Source organism: Apis florea, unplaced genomic scaffold (genome assembly GCF_048593485.1).
Source record: "Apis florea isolate Af1SG1 unplaced genomic scaffold, ASM4859348v1 contig_2350_pilon, whole genome shotgun sequence".
NCBI lineage: Eukaryota > Metazoa > Arthropoda > Insecta > Hymenoptera > Apidae > Apis > Apis florea.
The window spans coordinates 461,035-482,788 of NW_028256565.1; the positions used below are offsets into that span (position 1 = coordinate 461,035).

The 21,754-nt window shown below is 23.5% G+C and overlaps 7 protein-coding genes and 1 long non-coding RNA gene across 9 annotated transcripts; 3 read left to right on the top strand and 5 right to left on the bottom strand.

Annotated features, from left to right (window-relative positions):
* Window positions 1-141: 141 nt before the first annotated feature.
* LOC147658056 (CLIP domain-containing serine protease HP8-like) lies at window positions 142-2,524 on the bottom strand. The gene is made up of 3 exons (XM_086904216.1): window positions 2,254-2,524; window positions 1,457-1,870; window positions 142-1,355 (listed from the first exon to the last, which is right to left on the bottom strand). The coding sequence occupies exons 1-3, from the start codon at window positions 2,312-2,314 to the stop codon at window positions 643-645; spliced, it is 1,188 nt and encodes a 395-aa protein (XP_086760342.1). The 5' UTR covers window positions 2,315-2,524; the 3' UTR covers window positions 142-642.
* A 550-nt stretch (window positions 2,525-3,074) lies between these two features.
* On the top strand, window positions 3,075-3,775 carry LOC147658057 (uncharacterized). Its single transcript, XR_015290957.1, has 2 exons — window positions 3,075-3,295; window positions 3,383-3,775. It is a non-coding gene; the product is annotated as an uncharacterized LOC147658057 (long non-coding RNA).
* Window positions 3,693-4,946, bottom strand: LOC105736333 (splicing regulator SDE2). Its single transcript, XM_012490432.3, has 2 exons — window positions 4,751-4,946; window positions 3,693-4,638 (listed from the first exon to the last, which is right to left on the bottom strand). The coding sequence occupies exons 1-2, from the start codon at window positions 4,853-4,855 to the stop codon at window positions 3,940-3,942; spliced, it is 804 nt and encodes a 267-aa protein (XP_012345886.2). The 5' UTR covers window positions 4,856-4,946; the 3' UTR covers window positions 3,693-3,939.
* Window positions 4,837-6,727, bottom strand: Sgf11 (SAGA associated factor 11kDa). The gene is made up of 2 exons (XM_003696277.4): window positions 6,192-6,727; window positions 4,837-6,029 (listed from the first exon to the last, which is right to left on the bottom strand). Exons 1-2 carry the CDS (start codon window positions 6,406-6,408, stop codon window positions 5,257-5,259), a joined length of 990 nt encoding a protein of 329 aa, XP_003696325.1. The 5' UTR covers window positions 6,409-6,727; the 3' UTR covers window positions 4,837-5,256.
* Window positions 6,728-7,366: 639 nt separating this feature from the next.
* Window positions 7,367-9,968, top strand: LOC100871203 (fidgetin-like protein 1). The gene is given in 3 exon segments (XM_003698247.4): window positions 7,367-7,819; window positions 7,938-8,280; window positions 8,283-9,968. Coding segments are annotated over 3 exon segments (1,962 nt in total). The 5' UTR covers window positions 7,367-7,664; the 3' UTR covers window positions 9,747-9,968.
* On the bottom strand, window positions 9,753-12,375 carry LOC105736780 (uncharacterized). Of its 2 annotated transcripts, none has more exons than XM_086904221.1 (9): window positions 12,180-12,375; window positions 11,646-11,914; window positions 11,245-11,497; window positions 11,042-11,170; window positions 10,873-10,975; window positions 10,647-10,770; window positions 10,414-10,570; window positions 10,201-10,329; window positions 9,753-10,134 (listed from the first exon to the last, which is right to left on the bottom strand). In XM_086904221.1, the coding sequence occupies exons 2-9, from the start codon at window positions 11,760-11,762 to the stop codon at window positions 9,959-9,961; spliced, it is 1,188 nt and encodes a 395-aa protein (XP_086760347.1). In that variant the 5' UTR covers window positions 11,763-11,914; window positions 12,180-12,375; the 3' UTR covers window positions 9,753-9,958. The 2 variants fall into 2 exon arrangements, with proteins under 2 accessions (XP_086760347.1, XP_086760348.1); XM_086904222.1 differs by lacking the exon at window positions 12,180-12,375 and adding an exon at window positions 12,033-12,092.
* Window positions 12,324-16,266, top strand: Art3 (arginine methyltransferase 3). Its single transcript, XM_003696237.4, has 8 exons — window positions 12,324-12,464; window positions 12,759-13,112; window positions 13,214-13,383; window positions 13,447-13,602; window positions 13,688-13,875; window positions 13,947-14,173; window positions 14,284-14,643; window positions 14,714-16,266. Exons 1-8 carry the CDS (start codon window positions 12,452-12,454, stop codon window positions 14,821-14,823), a joined length of 1,578 nt encoding a protein of 525 aa, XP_003696285.2. The 5' UTR covers window positions 12,324-12,451; the 3' UTR covers window positions 14,824-16,266.
* LOC100866280 (uncharacterized) lies at window positions 15,139-20,448 on the bottom strand. The gene is made up of 8 exons (XM_012490431.3): window positions 20,089-20,448; window positions 18,034-18,160; window positions 17,614-17,859; window positions 17,359-17,430; window positions 17,103-17,189; window positions 16,843-17,038; window positions 16,619-16,770; window positions 15,139-16,537 (listed from the first exon to the last, which is right to left on the bottom strand). Exons 1-7 carry the CDS (start codon window positions 20,125-20,127, stop codon window positions 16,659-16,661), a joined length of 879 nt encoding a protein of 292 aa, XP_012345885.2. The 5' UTR covers window positions 20,128-20,448; the 3' UTR covers window positions 15,139-16,537; window positions 16,619-16,658.
* Between the last annotated feature and the right edge of the window lie 1,306 nt (window positions 20,449-21,754).

Sequence of the window (21,754 nt, forward strand, 5' to 3'; positions counted from 1 at the left end):
TACGAGGAAAATTGTTAATTCGTTGATTTGTTATATTGACGATGCTTGTTTCATTTTAAAACCGATTCATTTTTTTTTAAATGGACAAGTTGTTATACTGCAAAAATAAAAGATATACTTATTCGATAAGCGAGAAAAGCGTCAAACTGAATATTCTTTTATTATTTTATATCAAATGTTTTTTACATTTATAAAATATTTATCTCTAATTCTAAACAATCTTGTAATTTTCTTTTTACGAATTAAAATTTAATTAAAACAATTTTTTTAATTGGAATTTCCAATTTCAACATAGATTTACGTCAATTTCGCTGTAAATGGATAATTTTTTCAAGAAATTGATTTTCACAGAATCAATTTCGAAAATGAATTAATTTTAAATAATGAAAAATTTTTATTTGCAAATATATATAATTGCATCACGCGTATTTTACATGATGTTTTCTATGACCTATGCAATAGATAACCTTTAAAAATGATAAAAATGATAAAGTCATTAATAAGTCATCAATATACGTCATTAACTATTCGTATAACATTGGAAAAAAAAAAATATGGAAAAATTTATTCTTCCGTTTGTTCTGAACAAATGCGTATAAAGAAGATAAATGGGAGGATTTGGAGAAATTTGAATACAAAAGATTAAGGTCTCATTTTACTAAGTATCCACGGTACGAAATCAATTGTTCTTGTATAAACGCCAGGCCATCCAAACATACCGCAAGGCAATGGCCCAAAAGAAACTATACCTGCGACAGTCCATCTTCCATTACCATTACGCTCTCTCTCCACGGTCATTAAAGGCCCACCCGAATCTCCTTTACACGAATCTTTACCCTTTTGTCCCCCGACACAAATTTGCCCGTAACCGAGCGATACTTGCACATTACCGTAAGTCGATTGACATTGTTGTTTATCGACAAAAGGCAAAGAAACTTTTAATTTCACGTTCGACGATGAACCGTTTTCCGTCTTTCCCCACCCAGCAACGAATAGTTTTTGTCCAAGAGAAGCAGTGGATGGTAAACAAATAGGTTTTATGTAGCTGGTGAAAATAACATCACGGGATAATCTTAAAAGTGCGATATCGTATTTCTGATCTCTTGAACGAGGTCGATAATTTTCGTGTACAATTTGTTCTTCGACCCCAACCGATATAGGTTCGTCCGCGCAAATTAACGTATTTTCATCGTCCTGAACACAATCAGGATTTGTATCGGTGTTATATTCGCCTAGGCGAACGCTCTCCAGACGCCATGTAATTGGTAAATCTTTCCCCTTGATGCAATGCGCTGCCGTTAAAACGTAACGCCGACTGATAAGAACTCCACCACAAATTGTAACTTTTCCATTCGCTGAAAAGCAATTTTAAATGTTAATACTTACTTTCTATTGTAAATTTTCAACGAAACGATGAATATTTTATATTTTTTAGAGGAAAAAAAAAAGAACTTACGTTTGGCGTGTTCCAGAAGTACCATCCAAGGAAATTCATCGAGCTCTGTAATTTCTCCTCCTATGATTCTTTGAGACAAATCTTTGCCACAATCGGTTGGAATCAAAGAATTATTGGAAAAATCATATTGTAAATTCATATCGTCGATATTTTGCTCGTTAGAACTTTGATTCGAATTTGTAACATCTCCATTATCGTCTCGATATATTGTATCGATATTTGTATTTTGAATCGAACAACAGACTATGGGATTATTACCATTGAAACCGCATTGCAATTGCCTTAGTAAATTTATAGTTTCTGATTTAAGGGGGCGTGTTTGAAGTACGTTCAATAATTCTGGACACTGATGTATTATGACGCATCTACCGATTTTCCCATTAATTGACGTACAAGTTGATTGTTCTTGATTTTCTAAAATAAAAAATGAAAAAATAAAATAATTAATTATAAACAATTATATTTCTATTAAATATATATTCTGATTCTAAAAATATAAATTTTTAATAAAACTCTATATATTCAATCCGTTACATTTACATATTAGAATTCCAACAGCATTTTATAATTTTTTAATTTCATGCTATTCAAAGGAAATATATCGATCAATTATAAATATATATATTCTATAATGATCTTTTGTATTGTTGTATAGTTTGACATTATCAATTTTTTTTTGAAATTTATTCAAATATATAATAATAAAATTATTGAACAAAAATATAATTTTAATTAAGAAAAAAAAATTATTTGACAAAATTAAAAAATCATTTTAAAAGATAAACTTAATAACTTACGAGCGACTGTATAACTTAATATCATCGCTTGAAAAATACTTAAAATAAATAATTTAATCATTTTCGATATTATCGTAATTGAACAAAAAAAAACTTTGTTGAAAAAGATAAAATAGTCAATTTCACTTTTATTGTTTAATTACTGAGAGTTCATTAATACGAATTTCACATGCATTTTAAAAAACATAACGTCCGTTATGTTCGACGTTAGGATACCGACTAATAGAGTTGTTGATGAAGCTATCGAAACAAAGGTCAACTGGTTCTCCCACTATTTACATCTTCATTAAATTTTTAATTAATTATCTTGAGACTTTCCTTATTAATTTTTTTCTTTTTTTTTATATATTATATTTAGTATTTTTTTTCAAATTTTAATATTAGAAAGAGTTTTCTACACATATTTTAAATTGATTTAATCAAATTATTAAAACTATATTTTATATATTATCAAAAATATAAAATGTATAATAAATATATTTATAATGTAAAATATTATAAGATAGACAATTTATATTATTCTATAATTCTATTATAGAAAATTCTATAATATTAGTATTAAAAAAATATTAAAAACGCATAAATAAATGATTAATATATATTTAATATTTTAAATATATGAATAATGTATGTATAAAGATAGAAAATTAACATATTTTTAGAAACAACATATAAATCATTAAATATTTTATTGCATTTATATAATTATATATATTTTATTTATAATCGTGATATATCAATAGCACTTATCATTAATGAAAAAATGAAAGGAAAAATAATGAGTTTTAACATTTGAAACATATTTTTTACTCCTTTCATTTAAAATGAAGAATTTTATATTAAACAAAAGAACATCTATCTTGATATTCTTTTCGATTTTTGTTTGTACATATAATTTTGAATTTTACATCATGATATAATAAAATGTATGAAAATTTTAAAATAAAAATTGAAAATGATTGTGAATCATAATATTTGTGCACCGTCTTTTCCTACATTATCCAACTCGCCATCTATTAAACATAAAAAAATTCGGAGAAATGTAAGATTTATTTGTATCTAATTTCTTTTTTTTTTAAATATGTTTTAAAAAGTAAATACACAATATATATTTAATACCTATTTTCAGCATATTCCACACAAAAAAACTTATTACTATATTTGTCTTGGTGCTCTGATACAGACAATACATATGCAAATTGAAAATAAATATAATCAAAATAATAATTTAATAAACTCCGAATATATAAAAAATCTTTATAAATGGCTACTTCAATGTAAAAATAAGGAATTATTTGTAAATAATTTCTTAAAATCATTTGTTATATCTGTAGCTTTGTTTGCAGTGGGTATAAAACTTACTAATGAATTAATTGCCTGGAAAATAATTTAAAATGTAATATTTAGTGTTTGGAAAAAATTTTAAATAATGCAAATAATAAAATCATTTTATATATTTATTCATTTTTAATATTAAATTTGTACAATGTAGCATTTAAAATATATGAACTAGTTTGATTTATCTATCTCTAAAGTTAATATTTAATTTAATAACATATGAATTATAATTATGCAATTATTTTTAAATATTAAATAATTTATTATAATATGAGATATATATATCTATATATATATTATAAATACTTCAAGGCATTTACTGGTAAAATAAAATTTAAAAGAATAATTTTAATTTTTTTTATCTTCAACTATACTTAAAATTTTATTATTACTTTCAGTGTCAAAATTTGTTTCTAAATGTCTTGTTTTTATTTCATTTTTATCTTTTGTAATTTGTCCACTTTCATCACTTGAATGTCCACTATCGTTTGATAATAATTCTGCATTTTTAATTGTTCCAATAGATTTTTCATCTTCGTCACTTCCATCAGAACTATCTAATTCATCTGAATCAATATCTATATCTAATAAAATTTTCTTTTTATTTGGTTTAAATTCTTCATCATATTTTCTTTTTATTCCAGAAGTAGAAGCTTTAAAGCCTTCTTCAACTGCATCTCCAACTCTTTCTGTAAGAACTGATCTTTCGCGTTCATAGGTTTGATCTTTAAATTCATGTCTAGGTTCAGCACATAATCTTTCCAATTTTTTCTTTTTACGTTCTGCAGCTTCCTCTTCTCGTTTTCCTTGTTTTTCGATCCAAGCTTTTAATCTTTTTTCTTCATTAATGTCGCGAAGTCTACGTCCACTTAAATCTCTACAAGCTTCACGATTTGTAGTTTTTTCAATCTGTGCACCAATTGCCCGTAGCATAGAACCAAATCCTCCTTTTCCACCAAATAATCGTGGTACAATAGAAATATAACCGTTATAGCAAACGGCATTTTCATGAATGAGCTTTCCATTATGTATAATGTAAAAGTTTTCCTGCAATAAGTTTTATAAACTATTTTATAAACTATTTTATTATTATATTAAAGCCTTTTTTTCTTTATTAAAGAAATTATATTAAATATAATTAGGTTAAATGATTTCATACCGTTAATCCTTCAATGTAGTCATGTAATTCATGAATTTTAAATGGAGTTTCGACAGTAAGAATTTGTTTTACTCCAGAAGCAGTACTTATTTGCACATTTAACATCTTTATTAATTAATGTAATTTAAAATTATTTATTGTTTCAACCTTATACATATGATAACTTTGCGTCAAATAATATTCAATAGAAAATGGCGGCATATAACCATGAATCATACATATAAATGAATTAACGTTCTGATATTTGCAGAATGCAGCGCCTCTCAACATTAAAGCAACGAAACACTCATGGTTACATACTGTATAACAATAATTATGCGTATTTAAATTACATTGTTTTTTGAAATCTATTGAACATAAAATTAAAAAGATTTTTTTTTTTAATTTATATTTTGTTTGGGATAATATATTCTTGAAGCTTTATACAATGCATAGGAACATTATTATTACATAAATTTTCTTATTAGAAAATTCTTAAAATTAAAAAATAAATTAAGCAAATTATTTTAATCTCCTTGTGAAATAGGCGATCCACGATCGCGTTTGGAACCTTTGCCTTTCCCTTTCGATTTTGTTTCTCGTTTTCTACTTATTGAAGATGTTGATGTAGTAGATGTAGAATCTGCTGGACTTGAATGACTTGATTCTTCACGATCCCAACGCGCTAATGCTTCTCTTAAGTTTTGTCCATCTCCCTCTTCATAAGTATCTACATCAACATGAAGATTATCTTGACTAGGTTGTATATTGTTTCCAGATTCTAAATTTGCTCTCATTTCTTTCCTTTGATCTTCTGTGTGTTGTGGACATCTCATAGATCGTGTACATAATTTTTTTGTATGCTCTGATATTACTCCACAAATTTGAGTCAATAGAATCCTTTTATCTTCCAAGGACATATTTTCATAATTTGATGGGGAATTTTCATTACTACTGTGAACATGTTCATTTATAGTTTCACCATTTCTTTGGCTATTTTTTTGTTGCTTTGTTCTTTTAATACCATTACGATCTTTTCTGCGTTTACGCTTATCATTATTTAAACTCCAATCAACATCATCATCATCATCACTTATAACACCACTGAAATTACTGAGATCTTTTGAATTATTTGCTATACGTCTTGATGCAATTCGCGAACTATTTCGTCCCATGCCCATACATTTTTCTAAATGAGTTGCAAAACGACAAGCTGCAACTCCTCTATCACAATTTGGACAATTACATTCTTGGGATTTTTTAACAGGATGTTGACCAAAAACATCTAATCCTGGAGAATCTTCAAAAAAATGTTAAATTAAATAAAAATTATGTAAAAATAATAATTAATTTTTATAACACGAATATTTAATAAATAATTTATTTAATAAATAAACATAACCTGATTTAAGAAATTGTAATTATTAAAATTTTTAATAATATTTTTTATTATTTTACTTACCTACAATAGCATACGATTCGTCATCAGGTATGCCTTCTTCTACATCAGAACTACCAGTTTTTGTGGTTCGATGTACATCGAAAACAAATCCCATTAATACTTCATCAAGAAGATCATCATAAATTTCTTTGGTTGCTGATTCCACATTCTCACTTTTACTCATAAATTCTAAAAATCGTCTATTTAATTCTTGAATTCTTTCTTCAGTTACAGACATTTTAAGTATCGAATAATCATACAATATAATCTCGTTCTGTTTACAATTTTGAGATAACAGTTTCACTTAACATATATATGTATTTTTTAGTTTTTGTTTGAAATATATTAATTGAACGTGTTAATTTAAATATTGCGATCGAATTATTATTATTATTAATAGATATTCTTATAAGAAATTATTTTTCAACATACGAATAGTATGAAAACTTATTGCAAAGTGATATCTGACATATACATTACTAATGCTATATGACAACTGAAAGTGAAATATTTATCTATATTATCTACGGATGGTTAAGTAAAATTACTATAATCACAAATGAAGTATAGAATAGATTTAACATTCAATATATTTTTTATCCTATAGGATAGAATATTAAAATATCTTTATCTTTTTAGTAATTATCAATGTTACCGACCTAAAATAACATTATTAATTATTAGAACTGAAATTAGAAACTTCAATAATTGTAATAATATAATTATAATAATAAAATTGCAAGTAAAAAAATAGAATAAATTTTATTGCAAAATTTAAATTTTATCACTGTCGTCAAATGATATTTTGCATTATATCATATATATTATAATTTACAAAATCGTTAAGATAAGTTCTAGAGATAAATTATAATAGGAGAATATAATATCTATTTTTTTTACATTAATGATCAAAGTGTATTTTATAATTTTTGAAAAAAATGATGAAAAGTCAATTGAACGTATCCTAAGTCATTTAAATCATTGTATATTAAGAACAAAGACAATAAATTAACTAATCATTAGTTTCGCAAATAAAATTAATATAAACAAGGAAAGTAAATAATAAAAAAAAACAAAAATAAAGAATTGACTATTAGTGCCATCTTTTGCGATATTTTTGAAGAAATGTTGACATTTAAAAAATGATGCTAATTTTCAATTCTTGTTCTATCTCTGTCTTTCTCTTATTATTTGCTTTTCTTCTATATTATTTTCATTTGCAACATTCTGGAGATGGCGCTGATTCGCCAATTTTTATTTTATCTTTATCTATATTCGGTTTTCTTTCTTACATACCATACACGCACGCACGAACGCACGTACACACACACACACACACACACACACACCACGTACCTTATGTATATTATTATATTGCAAGTGGGAAAAGTAATAAATGAGAATGTGTGTTTATATTGTAAATATGATAAATAATTAAATAAAATTAATTAAAAATTATATTAATATAAATTATAATAATTTTTAAGTATAAATATGACTACAAATGATATAGAAATAAATAAGGAAAAGAATAATTTTTTAGCTGCATATCATATTTTAAAATTTTCAAAAAATAACAAAGATGATACAGAAATTGTAGATATAGAAAGAAGATGTTTTGCTATGAAATATTTAACAGCAAGACAGTAGTAAGTTCTATAAAATTTTCCATGAATATAAATAATTCATGAAAGATATTATTTAAGTAAATAAATAGGTAAATTATTTCTTAAAGATTTAAATAAATAAACAAATCATTTTTTATAGTGAATCAGAAGATATGGCAGCTTGTTTACTTCAGAGAAGCTTAGAAGATTATCAAGATTTAATGGAAAATAAAAATGGTATAAATAATTATTGGAAACAATTTAAATTACAAACATCAAAGATAAATAATAATCCTCAAAAATGGAAATCAGGTTTGTATGATGTAGATACAGCATTAAGTTTTATAAGACCTTTATCTTGTCAAGACAATGCAAAAAATACTTTGCCATGTCATGAAAAATTATTTAATAATAGACATATAGAAAATATTATAAATACATGGAAAAATAAAGAAATTGTGATACGAAACAGAAAAGTTAGTATTCCAACAAAACTAAATACTCTAGTCAGTCTTTAAGTTCAAGTTCTAAAGGAAAAATTGAAAGTAATATGCATTTTGAAGAACATAAGTCTTCATTTTCATCCAATAATTCTGTAGATGAAAATATTAGTGCACAAATAAGTTTTAACAAACAATCTAAATCTCATTCTATAAATCAAAAAAATCAGAATTATGTCCAACAAAGATTTACTAAGTATGAGCCTAAATCACATTTTAAATTTGAAAAAGAAGATTCATTTAAAATAAATAAAAATAATCATGAATCATTGAATTTTTATAAAAATCATATGAAATTAAAGTCGCAAATGTCTGTTCAACATAATGAAGAAGATTTTAATATTGCAAAACCCAAAATAAACTTTTTCAAAACAGCTAGAGATGAACTAAATGTGCAAATGAAAACTAATAAATCAATGCAAAAAAAAACTTTAGGTGGAAAAGTATCAGTTAATTCTCAATTTGTTTGTCCTTTTAAGCGAGAAAAAGAAAAAATTCAGGAAAACATGTACAATAATGAAATTGATACAATGGAAATAGAAGATGAAAGATTAAAAAACGTAGAACCAAAAATGGTTGAACTAATAAAGAATGAAATAATGGATTCAAAGACAACTATTTGTTGGGATGATATAGCTGGTTTAGAATATGCCAAAAAAATAATAAAAGAAGTAGTTGTATATCCTATGTTAAGACCTGATATTTTTACTGGTTTACGAAGGCCTCCAAAAGGAATTTTATTGTTTGGTCCTCCAGGTACAGGAAAAACACTTATAGGAAAATGTATAGCATCGCAAAGTAAATCAACTTTTTTTTCAATATCTGCTAGCTCTTTAACATCAAAATGGATAGGAGAGGGAGAAAAAATGGTCAGAGCATTATTTGCTGTTGCTAGAGTTTATCAGCCATCAGTAATTTTTGTGGATGAAATAGATTCATTACTTACTCAAAGATCTGAAACCGAACATGAAAGTTCTAGAAGATTAAAAACTGAGTTCTTAGTACAATTGGATGGAGCTGCTACTGCTGATGAAGACCGCATTTTAATTGTAGGAGCAACAAATAGACCACATGAATTAGATGAGGCAGCACGTAGACGACTCGTTAAAAGACTCTATGTTCCTTTACCAGAGTTTCAAGCTCGTAAACAAATCATAAATAATTTATTAATAACTATTTCACATAATCTTAATGAAGAAGATATAAATAATATAGCTGAACAATCTAAAGGATATTCTGGAGCTGATATGTCAAATTTATGTAAAGAAGCTAGTATGGGACCAATTAGAAGCATTCCATTCAGTCAATTAGAAAATATTAAAAAAGAAGATGTCAGGCAGGTAACAATTGATGATTTCAAGGAAGCCTTAATACATGTTCGTTCTAGTGTATCAGAATCAAGTCTAACAACTTATGTTGAATGGGATGCTATATATGGAACTGGGACAGCATTAAATTACAAAACATAATTCATGTTTTTATCAAAATTAATATCAAAATATATTTTTGTATCAGAAATTTTTTTAACAAAAATACTTATTAAAGATATTAATACAGCAAGATATTAATCAACAACTTTTCAATTTTTCAATAAAGAACTCAAACATTTTATGTATTATAAATAAATTTGATTTGTGAAAAATTTTATATTATTTTTCATATTTTTACATTAAATTATATATCAAACAAAATTAACAATATAAATTTTATTGCTATAACCAATAATTAAATATTCTTCAATGCAAACCATTATATTTAATGAAATAACAGCTGTGGAACCAAGACTCAACTTTTTTGAATTAAGAATATCAAAATTAATTGCTTCAAAACTGTCTATGTAATATATATGCACATTTCCTAAAAAAAAAATTTTAATATAAAAAAAATTATAATTAATATAAAAAAAATTTATGAAAAAATTACCTGAATTTAATCCCAAAATAAGTATATGACCATATATTAAAATTGCAGTAGGTTCACCATGTAAAATAGGGAATAGATTATGAATTTTCCATTCTTTTCCTTCTATTAGAAAACCCAAATATCCATATTCTATAATTTTTACATTATTAAAATATTTTATTAATTATATATATTTTATATAATTATATTTATTTAATATAATTGATTTTTTACCTGTAATACAGGCAATTATATTTGGTTTAAATGTATAATATTGACGAATTCTAATATTTGGTGGTTGAATATATGTAAGAGTATAATTTTTTTTTTCTAGATTTTTTTCATCTAGTTTTAAATTTACACAATATCCTCTTTCCGTATAAAAAAGTACCTAAATTATAACATTTAAATATAAATGATAAAATTATAAATTATAATTTTTTTTATAGTTTTTTCAATATTATTACTTTATTATTGTCTGCGCCCATAGTAATTATACTATCTGAATCAAATTGAAATATTGTTTTTGGTATTGATCCTTCAATACTTATTATATTATGCATAGCAGTATAGCAATAACTGTAACTTGTGCTATTAAATATTTATTATTCATTAATGATCAAATTAATTATTTTAATTATAGTTTTCTTTTAAATCATATGAAATTAATTATAGTTTTCCTTTAAATCATACCAAATTAACTTTCCATGTGTTTTATTAATTATCTTCAATGTATTCATATCCCAAAAGTTTATATGATTATTTATAGAACAAGATATACAAATGATATTTGTTTCTATGAAATATAAGTAATTGATTAAAAGTTTCTATCAAATTTATTTTTTTCAAAATTTGTAATTACCATCTCTGCAAAATTTTATACTTTTTATGTATTCCATATGATCAATTATATACTTTATGTTTGCATTTAAATTGCAAATATTATAAAAATAAATAAATCCTTCAGATGTTCCTACTGCTAATAAACTTCCTATAAAAAATATTAGTTATAAAAATTAAACATTTAAATTAGAATTAAATTAACAATTGTTGTTAACATATTACCTGATGTATCTATACAAGTAATATATTCTAAAGGATGATTTTTTAATTCTGGTTCAATGCATGTAATTTGTGTATTACATTTTATCATATTTTTGCATTTAATCCATAATTTATACATAGCCATCCAAAATTTAGCATCATGTTTTTCATGAAAATTAGTATAAAATTTATTTGGATTTAATGTTTCGCATAAAATAGTCCAATAATGTTCAGGAATTTTATTTTTGCATAATTTATGCCATAAAATGCTTTCCTATATATAGAAGAATAATTAAAAAATTAAATTCAAATATATGTAATACATATATAAATTAAACATTTATAACAGTGTATGTATAGATACACAAATATACATTTAGACATTCAGTAAATAAATTAAAATTATAATAAAAGTTATTTACTTGTAGCATTTTATCAATAATTTCTTTCCAACATTTACAAATTATTTTCAAATGTGTAAGTGATACAGGATCTATATGTATAAATATATGTTCCCATATTTCCACAGAGAAAATCATTATCGTATTTTGTTTAAATCAAACAAATCAAACACATCTAAATAAAATGTATGTATAAGATATTCAGATTGTTATATATTTCCGGTCTGTAAGTTCTATAAATATATGTTCTTTGTTTTCGATTATCTACTTCCGATGTAACATTGTTGCACCTGAAACGATTTTGAAAATTTTTGAATTGTTTTATTAAAAAATTTTTGTAAAATTAATAATTCTATTTAAATTATTGTATTTAACTGTTCAAAAATGTAATTAAATTTGTTTGAGAACCTTTATAAATTTATAAGAATCATTATTTTATTTTGAAAATAGAATTTATATATAATATATATATATATATATATATATATATATATATATATATATAAATTTCGTAACATAATAAGAAAAGTATTTCAATTTCTTCATAAGATTTACCAGGAAAATAAAAAAAAAAGTCAAGAGCATTTATTATTAGGCGAAATCAATAAATATTAAATTATAGTTTAAAGAGGACCATTTATTTCAAAAAATTTTTATTGGCTAGGACGTGATGTAATATAAAGAATATGGATTTGACATTAAGTCAGAAGTTTTGTTTGTCCCGACACGTGTATGGATGAATGGAACCTCTAACCTTGAAAATTTGAAATAATCTTATTATTTTACACGAATAATTGTTGCATACTATTTTGTACATTAATTACAAAATGACTGATCAAGGTAATAAGAAATAATATTTTTTAATTTATATCTGTTAATATATATGACAAAATAAATAAATATTTATAATTGTCAGTATATTATATTTTATTTATAAATTTTTATTTTACATATTTATTTAATTCAAAAATAAATTATAAAATTACATAAATATTTTAAAATTTATTCAATAATTTTATATATAGTAAAATAAATCTATTGATATTATTGATATTATATTATAAATTTTTATTAATATTTAATACTAAAAATATTTTATAAAATTAATTTCTTTTAATATTTTTCATTTTTTAGCCATTTCTTCAAAATGTGATTATAATTGTGAAATGGATGAAACAAGTGATGATGATAGTGGTGATGATTGGGATGAAATAACAGAAGATTTTGAATCTATACCGTGCCTTTTTTGTAATGAAGTTACAAATAATTTTTCTATGGCATTAGAACATCTTGTAGCTTCACATAGATTTGATTTAAAAAACTTCATAATCAAACATTCATTGGATACTTATTCTTATATTAAATTAATTAATTTTATTAGACATAAAAATGTTTTGTCTGATCAATTAAATGCATTAAACATAAAAACATGGGAAAGTGAAGAATATTTAAGACCCGTTATAGAAGATGATCCTTGGTTAATGTTTGGTAAGTAAAAATATAAATAAATTCAATAAAAGTAATTATTTTATAAATTAATTATTATATAATTTTTCTATGATTTTTATGTATAAATTTTATATATAAAGATATTGAAGATATGGAGGAAAAAACAACGAAACCTATTGCATATACAGTAAATTCAGAGAATGGTTGTGTTACATTATCTGAAGCACATTTTGCTGAATTACAAAGAACAATACAAACCCTTAGAGCACAATTAGAACAACGTGAATTAGCATGTTTTTTAGCAAAACAGGTATTTATAACAAAATTTGATATTTGTATATTATGATAAATATGAAATCATATATAATTCTAGCAAATAGATGAAATGACAGAAAAAGCACAAAAACTGGTCCTAGATAGTGATTTAGATGAAAATACTTTCAGTTCTTCTGGAAATTCTAATTGTAATATTGATAAAAGTTATTTTAATACATATAGTCATTTTGCTATACATCATGAGATGTTAACAGTAAGTATATAGATTTTATTTTTTTAATATTTTTTTTATATAAAATGCACAATTTTTTTTAATAATAACTATAATTTTTTTATAGGACAAAGTACGAACAGAAAGTTACAGAGATGCATTATTAACAAATGCAAACAGATTTAGTAATTGTGTGATATTAGATGTTGGTTGTGGAACTGGTATTTTATCTATGTTTGCAGCAAAAACTGGATGTCGTAAAGTAATTAGTGTTGATCAATCAGATGTAATATACCATGCTATAGATATAGTAAGGTAAATATTTATATACCTATGAGAATAATATTTTTAATATCAATTTAACAATACTCTTTAATGTAATATAGAGAGAACAATTTAAGTGATATTATCACTATAAAAAAAGGTCGATTGGAAGACATTAATCTTGATGAAGATAAAGTAGATGCAATTGTGTCTGAATGGATGGGATATTTTCTTTTATTTGAGGGGATGTTGGATACCGTGATATATGCAAGAGATAATTATTTAACTCCTGGTGGAATACTTCTTCCTAATAAATGTACACTTAGTATTGTAGGAAGTGGAGATACAAGTACGTATTTTTTTGTATAATAGAATTATAATATCTTCCGATTTGTATTTTTTATATATTATTTTTTAAATAAAAAATTAAATTTTGAATTTTCATAAATTTTTAAATAGGAAGATACGTCGAACTTATTGATTATTGGTCTAATGTGTATGGTTTTAAAATGAGTTGTATGAAAGCCGAAGTTGTACGTGAACCAAGTATAGAAATTTGTAATGCTGAGGAATTAATAACTAGTACTGTAGAAATTCAAACATTCGATTTGTATAAAGTAACGAAAGATTGTGTAAATTTTTCGTCACCTTTCGAATTCAAAGTAAAAAAGACTGGATCATTGACTGCAATTGTTGGCTATTTTGATATCTTTTTTGATTTGGACAATCCAATATATTTTAGTACAGGACCTTATTCACCTCCAACACATTGGAAACAAACAGTATTTTCGTTGAGCGAACCTATTAGCATCACCGAAGGTAAATTAAATAAAAATTAAACTATAAATTATTAATTATTATATAAATAAATATAAAAATTTTTTTATAGGAGAAATTTTATGCGGTAAATTAATCTGTCGTAGACATGTTAAAGATATTCGAGGACTTATGATTACAATTCAGATTAAGAATATCAGCCAAGTTTATTATTTAGAATAAGTAATCAATATTCATTTTGAAATCTATTTAATAGATATAAAAAAGATGCCAAAAGAAAAAAAAAATAGACAAAAATAAAACAAAAAGAAACAAATAAATACATAGGGTCCAGCTTGCTATAAAATTATTAATGATTATTATTAAAAGTAATAATAGATGAAACACAGTTTAAAAAAATAGAAGAAATCGTTCAATATGCTATTTTTTATGATATTGTAATTTATATTTTAAATTCTTTTAAAATCATAGAAATCATATAATTTCACACATATTAAAAGCTTTGACTTCTGCAATAATGAAGGTAAATATGAAGTCTTTGTAGGATTTTTAATATTATTATATTGTATTTTTTTTTATATATATATAAACCAAAGATCACATTTGATTGTTTCTGTAAGTTATCTTACATAAGTACATTCTTATCAATATCAATATGAATATCAAACACAGCCGCTAATGCGTACTTTAAAATAGAAATTATTTACGATTTGTGCCTTTTTGATATTTGCTGATGTTATTGCTGATATATAATTGACTATAAAATTAATGTTTTATGTAGTTTCAAGAAAAGTGATATATCAATTTTTCCAATTAAAATTGTAAAAATAATTTTCAAATAGTAGTAAAAGAAATATTTAAATATATACCTCCTGGTTGCATAAATATTTCGTTTGAATAATATTTCTTTAAATGCATATATTTAAAAATGATCAAGTTAATAATTGCAATCGTAGTTCTTATTACTATACATATATTTATTATATACAAACAACGATTTCGAGTTCGCTCAAATTAGATATAATCCAATAGTATATAAGTAATTTTAAAAAATTAAAAAAAAAAAAAAATGCATGCTTATTACTGGCATATCTTCTTCCGTCGCGGTATTATATATCTTGAAGTTTAATATTTAATAGTTATTAATGACTAATCAAATCGTCCAAAATTTTTTAAAAATATAAATATATTTGCCAGCTTTCTTGCATGTGCTATAGAATAAGTATCCTCATCTAATAATTAATTATTAACGAAACTAAAAAATTAATTAAAATGAATTGAAATTCATTTTTTTATTTTATATAATTTATAAAGAAAATGATGTAATTACTTTTTCTGAAATTCCTTTAAAATTATTTTAGGAAAAAAATTTAATATGATGCTCTATTGGTTATGAATTCATAATTTAGTTTCCTTTTTTGAAATTGATCTGCATCTTATTTATAATCCAGGTTCAATTTAAAAAGTACTTATGCTTCCAGATTAAGGTATATAATACACAACTCTGTGATATATAAAAATAAGTAATCATAAATTTATTTGATCATAAGTCAGAGAATTATTGCCTTCCTTGATTATAATATGTATACTTTTTATGTAAAATAAACTATCTATTATGATATATGCTTAAAATCAAATAAATGAAAACAATCTTATGAGACTAAATTAATTCGTACTCACATTTCGCCTATCACGTATTTTCATAATCAATCATACATATAAAAATGTGAAAAATCTTGACATTTTTATTCATTCATACCTTTCTTTAGATTAAAATTTAAATCTAGTCAGTGTATATTATCTATAATACTAGATCCATTTTTTCTTAGTCTTTTATAATTATCGATATTTTAAACGTTTAAACGTTTCATTTTAAATCACTTCATTTCACTATTAAAATACTTCACTTTCTGGTATCAAAAATACATTTACAGATCTATACAAAAAAATTATCTTTTTTAAAAATTTTATAATCTCGTGTACAACATTCATATTAGAACATAAAAATTACTCTTACTTTTTGTACATTTTTTTACAAAAAATGAAATCCTAAATTTTTAACGTCGAAAATTTGGATTGTCAGTTTGCCAACCTTTTGCATTTGGTCCAAATTGATAAACTAATCTTTTACCAAGTACAGGTTGAAAGATTTTAGTTTTATAATAATACCTAAAAAAATTTTTTATGTGAAAATCTCATGTTATATTGTTAAATTAAATACATAAATATTTAAAAAATTACCTCATTGCTCGGCTCAATTTTTCATATGTCATTTTTGAATTTCCTTTTCTTGAACCCCATCGTTTTGCGACTTCGTCACTTTTAACGAATCGAAATTTCGCTTGAGAATAATCTTCCCAACAGATTAAACTTGGACATGTTTCTCGATTACGCAACAGGTCTCTAATGAACTCCCAAAGCTTTCCTTGACTGGTAGCTACATAAATATTATTACATGCATTAATATTATTAAATTAAAAAATATTTTATACAATACTTACAATTTTTTTTTGGTTTTAATATTCTTGGTCTACCCGGCGATCGTTTAGTAGTAGAAACGTCAATACTATTATTATCTGATTCTGCATCTATAAAAACAAAAAATTTAAATAATCTATTATAAAAAAAATTATATTATATTATATTATATTATATTATATTATAATTAATTATATTATATTATATTAATTATATTATATTATATTATATTATATTATATTATATTATATTATATTAACAATTCAAAGAATTCATTACCTGATGTACTGCTGGAATTAATTCGCGTATATTCGTCTTCGAAATGAGGATGTATGGTATCAAGTGGTGAAACTGCAATTATACAAATTCTTTCTAATAATTAATGTTTTCCAAATAAATAATTAAAATACAAAGAAAATAATAAAATTTCATATATATAATTTATAATTAATATAATTTGATGTTTATAAGTGTTTAATATTTTTATTATCAATATTCGCTTGATAATTATATACATAAGATATGCATACGTACACATATGCTGAGGAGGGAGTAAGTCATAGAGCTTATCTCCGTATGTGGGATCGTGAGCCTTAAAATCGTCTTTGGTAAAGGTGATCAATTCGTTTCCTGGTACCGCAAGACTATGTTGAATTAGACTATATGGTTGTCCAATTGTAGACGCTGCAGTCATCAACCAATTTATTGTTTCCTCTTGACACCAGTTTTTGGTAGGTTTATATAACCAACCAGTACCATCGATTTCATTATTTTCATCATCTAGATCATATAGCAAAATAAAAACGTATGTTAAAGATAGAGAATACATGTATTAAATTGTATAATCTCTTATAACAATATTATAAAAGAGAATCACAATGTTATAACTAATACTATTATAACTATTAGAAATATAAATAGTGGTCAAACAAAATAATTCTTTTTATAAGTTACCAAAATAAAATTTTTTTCGGACAGGTTCATAACTACGTGTAGCATTAGTTTTTAATGTGACCAGAGTGTCCATATCCAATACAGAATGATCATCGTCTTCGTTTGGATAAAAAAGCGTAGGGTATACCTGCAAACATAACATATTACATGACAAGTAAATCTAAAACGAAATCAAGTTTCTGCGTTAATGACCTTGTTGATGTCTTTAAGCATCTCATCTTTTTTTATCAAGACTAAAAAAAACGAGATCACGACAATCTCGTTTTCTCAGACTGGCTTGTATGTATGCTCAGTGGAAATATATATTATTTTATATTTACATCTTAATCCTTAGTACAATATCTGTATTGAATGGATATTGGTAATTTATAATAAGTAACCACAGACTATTGTTTCAAATTATTCATTATCTTTTTTTTTAATAATTATATGTTTTGAACGCATCGTATTATAATCAAGCATATATATATATAAATGATAATTTTTTATTATAAATAATATTTTAAATTAATATTGTAAATTATATACAGTAGTATAGTCCAATCACAATTAAATCAATAATTTATCATAATTTAATCAATAAAAATGATTATTGTATTTTATTTACAGATATTATATTATATTATATATTTATAAATTTTTTCCAATGACATATCTTTATGATATTTTTTTCTATTTATTGAATATTCGATTCAAAAATATATTATTGCACATATTGAAATTTTAGACTGTTTATTGTTTTTTGAAAAATTGTTTCAAAAATTTTACATCGGTTAATTTATATCAATGTTTATGCAACTATTTTCTGTCAATAAAAACTGATATAATATCGTCAGAAATATTATTTTGTGAAATCGACATTTTATTGCTTTCACAAATCATTTCGTTAAATCTACATATATTTATTTCGCACCAAAGTGTGAATATTTATTGAGTATAGGCACTCGAGTTTCATTTCTGTGTGTAGAATAATCTTTAAAAAAAAAAAATAAAAAAAATTATTTAAAAATCATTAATCATTTAACGTACATCTAAACATTTTTTGCATTTTAAATTCCTTTAGCATTCTTTTTGTTTGATACATTAAATATATAAATATTTATACATTATATATATACCTATATGTATACACGTGTATTTAAAATGTCTCGTAATTCATGGTACAAATGGAGTCAGGGACGTTCTATGGCTTAAAATAAGATGAAAATCAACAATAATAAAATTATATTTGATGCATCATTTTCGAAAAAAAAATCATTTGAAAATCAGTCAAATATAGATTCATTTAGCTAATTTCTTATATAATAATAAACTATTTTATGAAAATATTTTATTAAAATAAAATTTCTTTATAATTTTAAGATATCATTTTCGAGGAAATCGAATTTGAAAATTCATTAAATGATAAAAAATCATTAATTATATACTAAACATGTTCTAATTGAATATTCTTAAAAATAAAGTGTTAAACAATAAAATATTATTTTATATATTTTATTTTTTTTTGTAAAATATCATACCTATTAAAATTATTCAGTTGAAAATCAGCCATATATTATTTAATAAATTTTTAAATTTGATTTCTTTAGAATTTTAATATTTTATTTAATATTTATTATATTTGTTTTTTTTAAACTGTAAAATCTAATACTGTTTAATTGAATATCGAAAATTAATATTACATTATTTAATTCTTTAATTTTTTTAATCTCAATTTTCAAAATATTTAAAAAACTATCTTTTATAAGTATAAATTTATGAATCAATTTAAAGGATTTTATAAAATATTTTATAGTTTTATAGTTTTCTCTTATACAAATATCAATCAAAAAAATATGTATAAAAATACATAACTTAAAAAGTTCACATTAAAGAACACTGTAACAATGAAAAACTTTTTTTTATTGATAACACACAAAACTCGTGTGTTTCTTTTTAGTAGGAAATGCAGAAAACATAGATAAATCAGAATTACATGGAATAAGCAAAAATATTCTATCGAAACGATTTAAATTATTCAAAATTGAATCTCTTTGTCACTATAACATAACTCACCTCTTCTAATGTTTTATTATAATTATCAAACAAATCCATATTTGAGATTACTCGATTGTCAAATCAAATTATAACTTTAAAGTCTGTTTTCGAATGATATATTTTCTATGATAAATTATTGCGCTTTACGCAAAACGAAACAACAAATGTATGTCATAGCACGTTGTGAATAAATCGCATCACTATCTGTCGAAAACAGATCAGAACAAATACACAACGATCAAAGACACCACAACGTGATGTCGAACAACGCGATACTGATCGTCGCCGAAGTGTCTCTCAATCTCTGACGAAGACGGCGTCGCTAGGTCGCGATGTGGTGATGGTAAAGACGTCAGCGGGAGTACCACAGGAACGGATAGCGCGGAAGAGCAGGTTTCAACGGGGATTTCCCGCTCTTTGGAACTGGCCAATCACTAGCGTCTCGTTTCACGCAAGCTGACGCAATAATTGCGGATACACTCCATTGGCGGCGGTCTTCAAGATTCAAAGAATCTGAGAGGAAGCAGTCAAAACAGTTAATTTGACACCTGAGTGGCTTATTTAGTTTGTATATATCTAACATGACCGACCGATTCAATCAATTTATTGTTTTCGATTATATACGAATTGTTCTCTTGTATATAAATGCTAGATGAAATTTCATTACGAATAATAGAAAATTTAGGATATATAAAAATATTATTTCGAAAATTAATTATATGTGTATTGTATAATATCATATATTATAATACTTTGTTTAAAGAAAAAGAAAAAAAGTATTGCATCGTAAAGACAGAATTTTTAATACATACGTGTATATATATATATATATATATATATATATATATATATAATTGAAATAGTAGACATATGGCGTAATAATAGACATATGGCGTAATGTATGTATGATATTCAGTATGTATAATACTCATAGGAAATCCCGCCTTAATATTTTATTCAAAATTTTAATCATAGAGTAAATTTAATTTTAAAGAAAAAGGGATATTAAGATTTATATTTAAAAGATTTTTTAATATAAATTTAGACAAATAGATATTATAATTCATATTTATGAATATAACACTTAAATACATTTTTTAAAAAAAATTGCAAGATGTTTATATTAAAGAAATAAGATATGATTTGATCAATATTGATCTTTTTTAAGATTAAAAGATTTTGTATCCAATCAGTAATAAAATAATTTTCTAAAAATAGGAATATATAAAATATAGTAATTAAAATTTAATAAAATATATATCCGTAATACAATACATATCCATATTAACATTTTAAGTAAATTCATTTTTATTAATAAAAAAAAAATAATGAAAATATTATTACAAGTATGTTATTGAACATGTTAATATTGAGTATATTATGATTGCAAACAAAATTTCCTTTAATAGTTTAATATTTTGATATTCATAATATAATTAACCTATAATTTATTTATTTGATAAATTAACATACATATAATTACAATACATATAATTAATCTATTTAATGAAACATTTTAATTTTCTTAGTATTTTTAATTATTTGTAAATTAATAATAAAATATATATTGTGAAAAAATTTTTTCATATTAATAATTATGTCAAATAGTAATAGTCTATGATTTGATATAAAACTACAAATCTGTAGGTTATCTATAATTTTAATAAAATACAAATTACTATTG

Excerpts from the sequence above, each read along its gene's own strand:
- LOC147658056 (XM_086904216.1), bottom strand. The coding sequence starts at position 2,314 with ATGATTAAATTATTTATTTTAAGTATTTTTCAAGCGATGATATTAAGT. Across the intron at positions 1,871-2,253 it reads ATTAAGTTATACAGTCGCTC|AAAATCAAGAACAATCAACT; the intron begins GTAAGTTATTAA and ends TTTTTATTTTAG. Across the intron at positions 1,356-1,456 it reads ACTTCTGGAACACGCCAAAC|CGAATGGAAAAGTTACAATT; the intron begins GTAAGTTCTTTT and ends ATTGCTTTTCAG.
- LOC105736333 (XM_012490432.3), bottom strand. The coding sequence starts at position 4,855 with ATGTTAAATGTGCAAATAAGTACTGCTTCTGGAGTAAAACAAATTCTT. Across the intron at positions 4,639-4,750 it reads ACTACATTGAAGGATTAACG|GAAAACTTTTACATTATACA; the intron begins GTATGAAATCAT and ends AACTTATTGCAG.
- Sgf11 (XM_003696277.4), bottom strand. The coding sequence starts at position 6,408 with ATGTCTGTAACTGAAGAAAGAATTCAAGAATTAAATAGACGATTTTTA. Across the intron at positions 6,030-6,191 it reads CGAATCGTATGCTATTGTAG|ATTCTCCAGGATTAGATGTT; the intron begins GTAAGTAAAATA and ends ATTTTTTTGAAG.
- LOC105736780 (XM_086904221.1), bottom strand. The coding sequence starts at position 11,762 with ATGATTTTCTCTGTGGAAATATGGGAACATATATTTATACATATAGAT. Across the intron at positions 10,771-10,872 it reads ACACATGGAAAGTTAATTTG|CACAAGTTACAGTTATTGCT; the intron begins GTATGATTTAAA and ends AATATTTAATAG. Across the intron at positions 10,571-10,646 it reads TGGGCGCAGACAATAATAAA|GTACTTTTTTATACGGAAAG; the intron begins GTAATAATATTG and ends GTTATAATTTAG.
- Art3 (XM_003696237.4), top strand. Across the intron at positions 13,113-13,213 it reads TGATCCTTGGTTAATGTTTG|ATATTGAAGATATGGAGGAA; the intron begins GTAAGTAAAAAT and ends TTATATATAAAG. Across the intron at positions 13,384-13,446 it reads CATGTTTTTTAGCAAAACAG|CAAATAGATGAAATGACAGA; the intron begins GTATTTATAACA and ends ATATAATTCTAG.
- LOC100866280 (XM_012490431.3), bottom strand. The coding sequence starts at position 20,127 with ATGGATTTGTTTGATAATTATAATAAAACATTAGAAGAG. Across the intron at positions 18,161-20,088 it reads ATAATAAAACATTAGAAGAG|GTATACCCTACGCTTTTTTA; the intron begins GTGAGTTATGTT and ends TTATGTTTGCAG. Across the intron at positions 17,431-17,613 it reads ACTCCCTCCTCAGCATATGT|TTTCACCACTTGATACCATA; the intron begins GTACGTATGCAT and ends GTATAATTGCAG.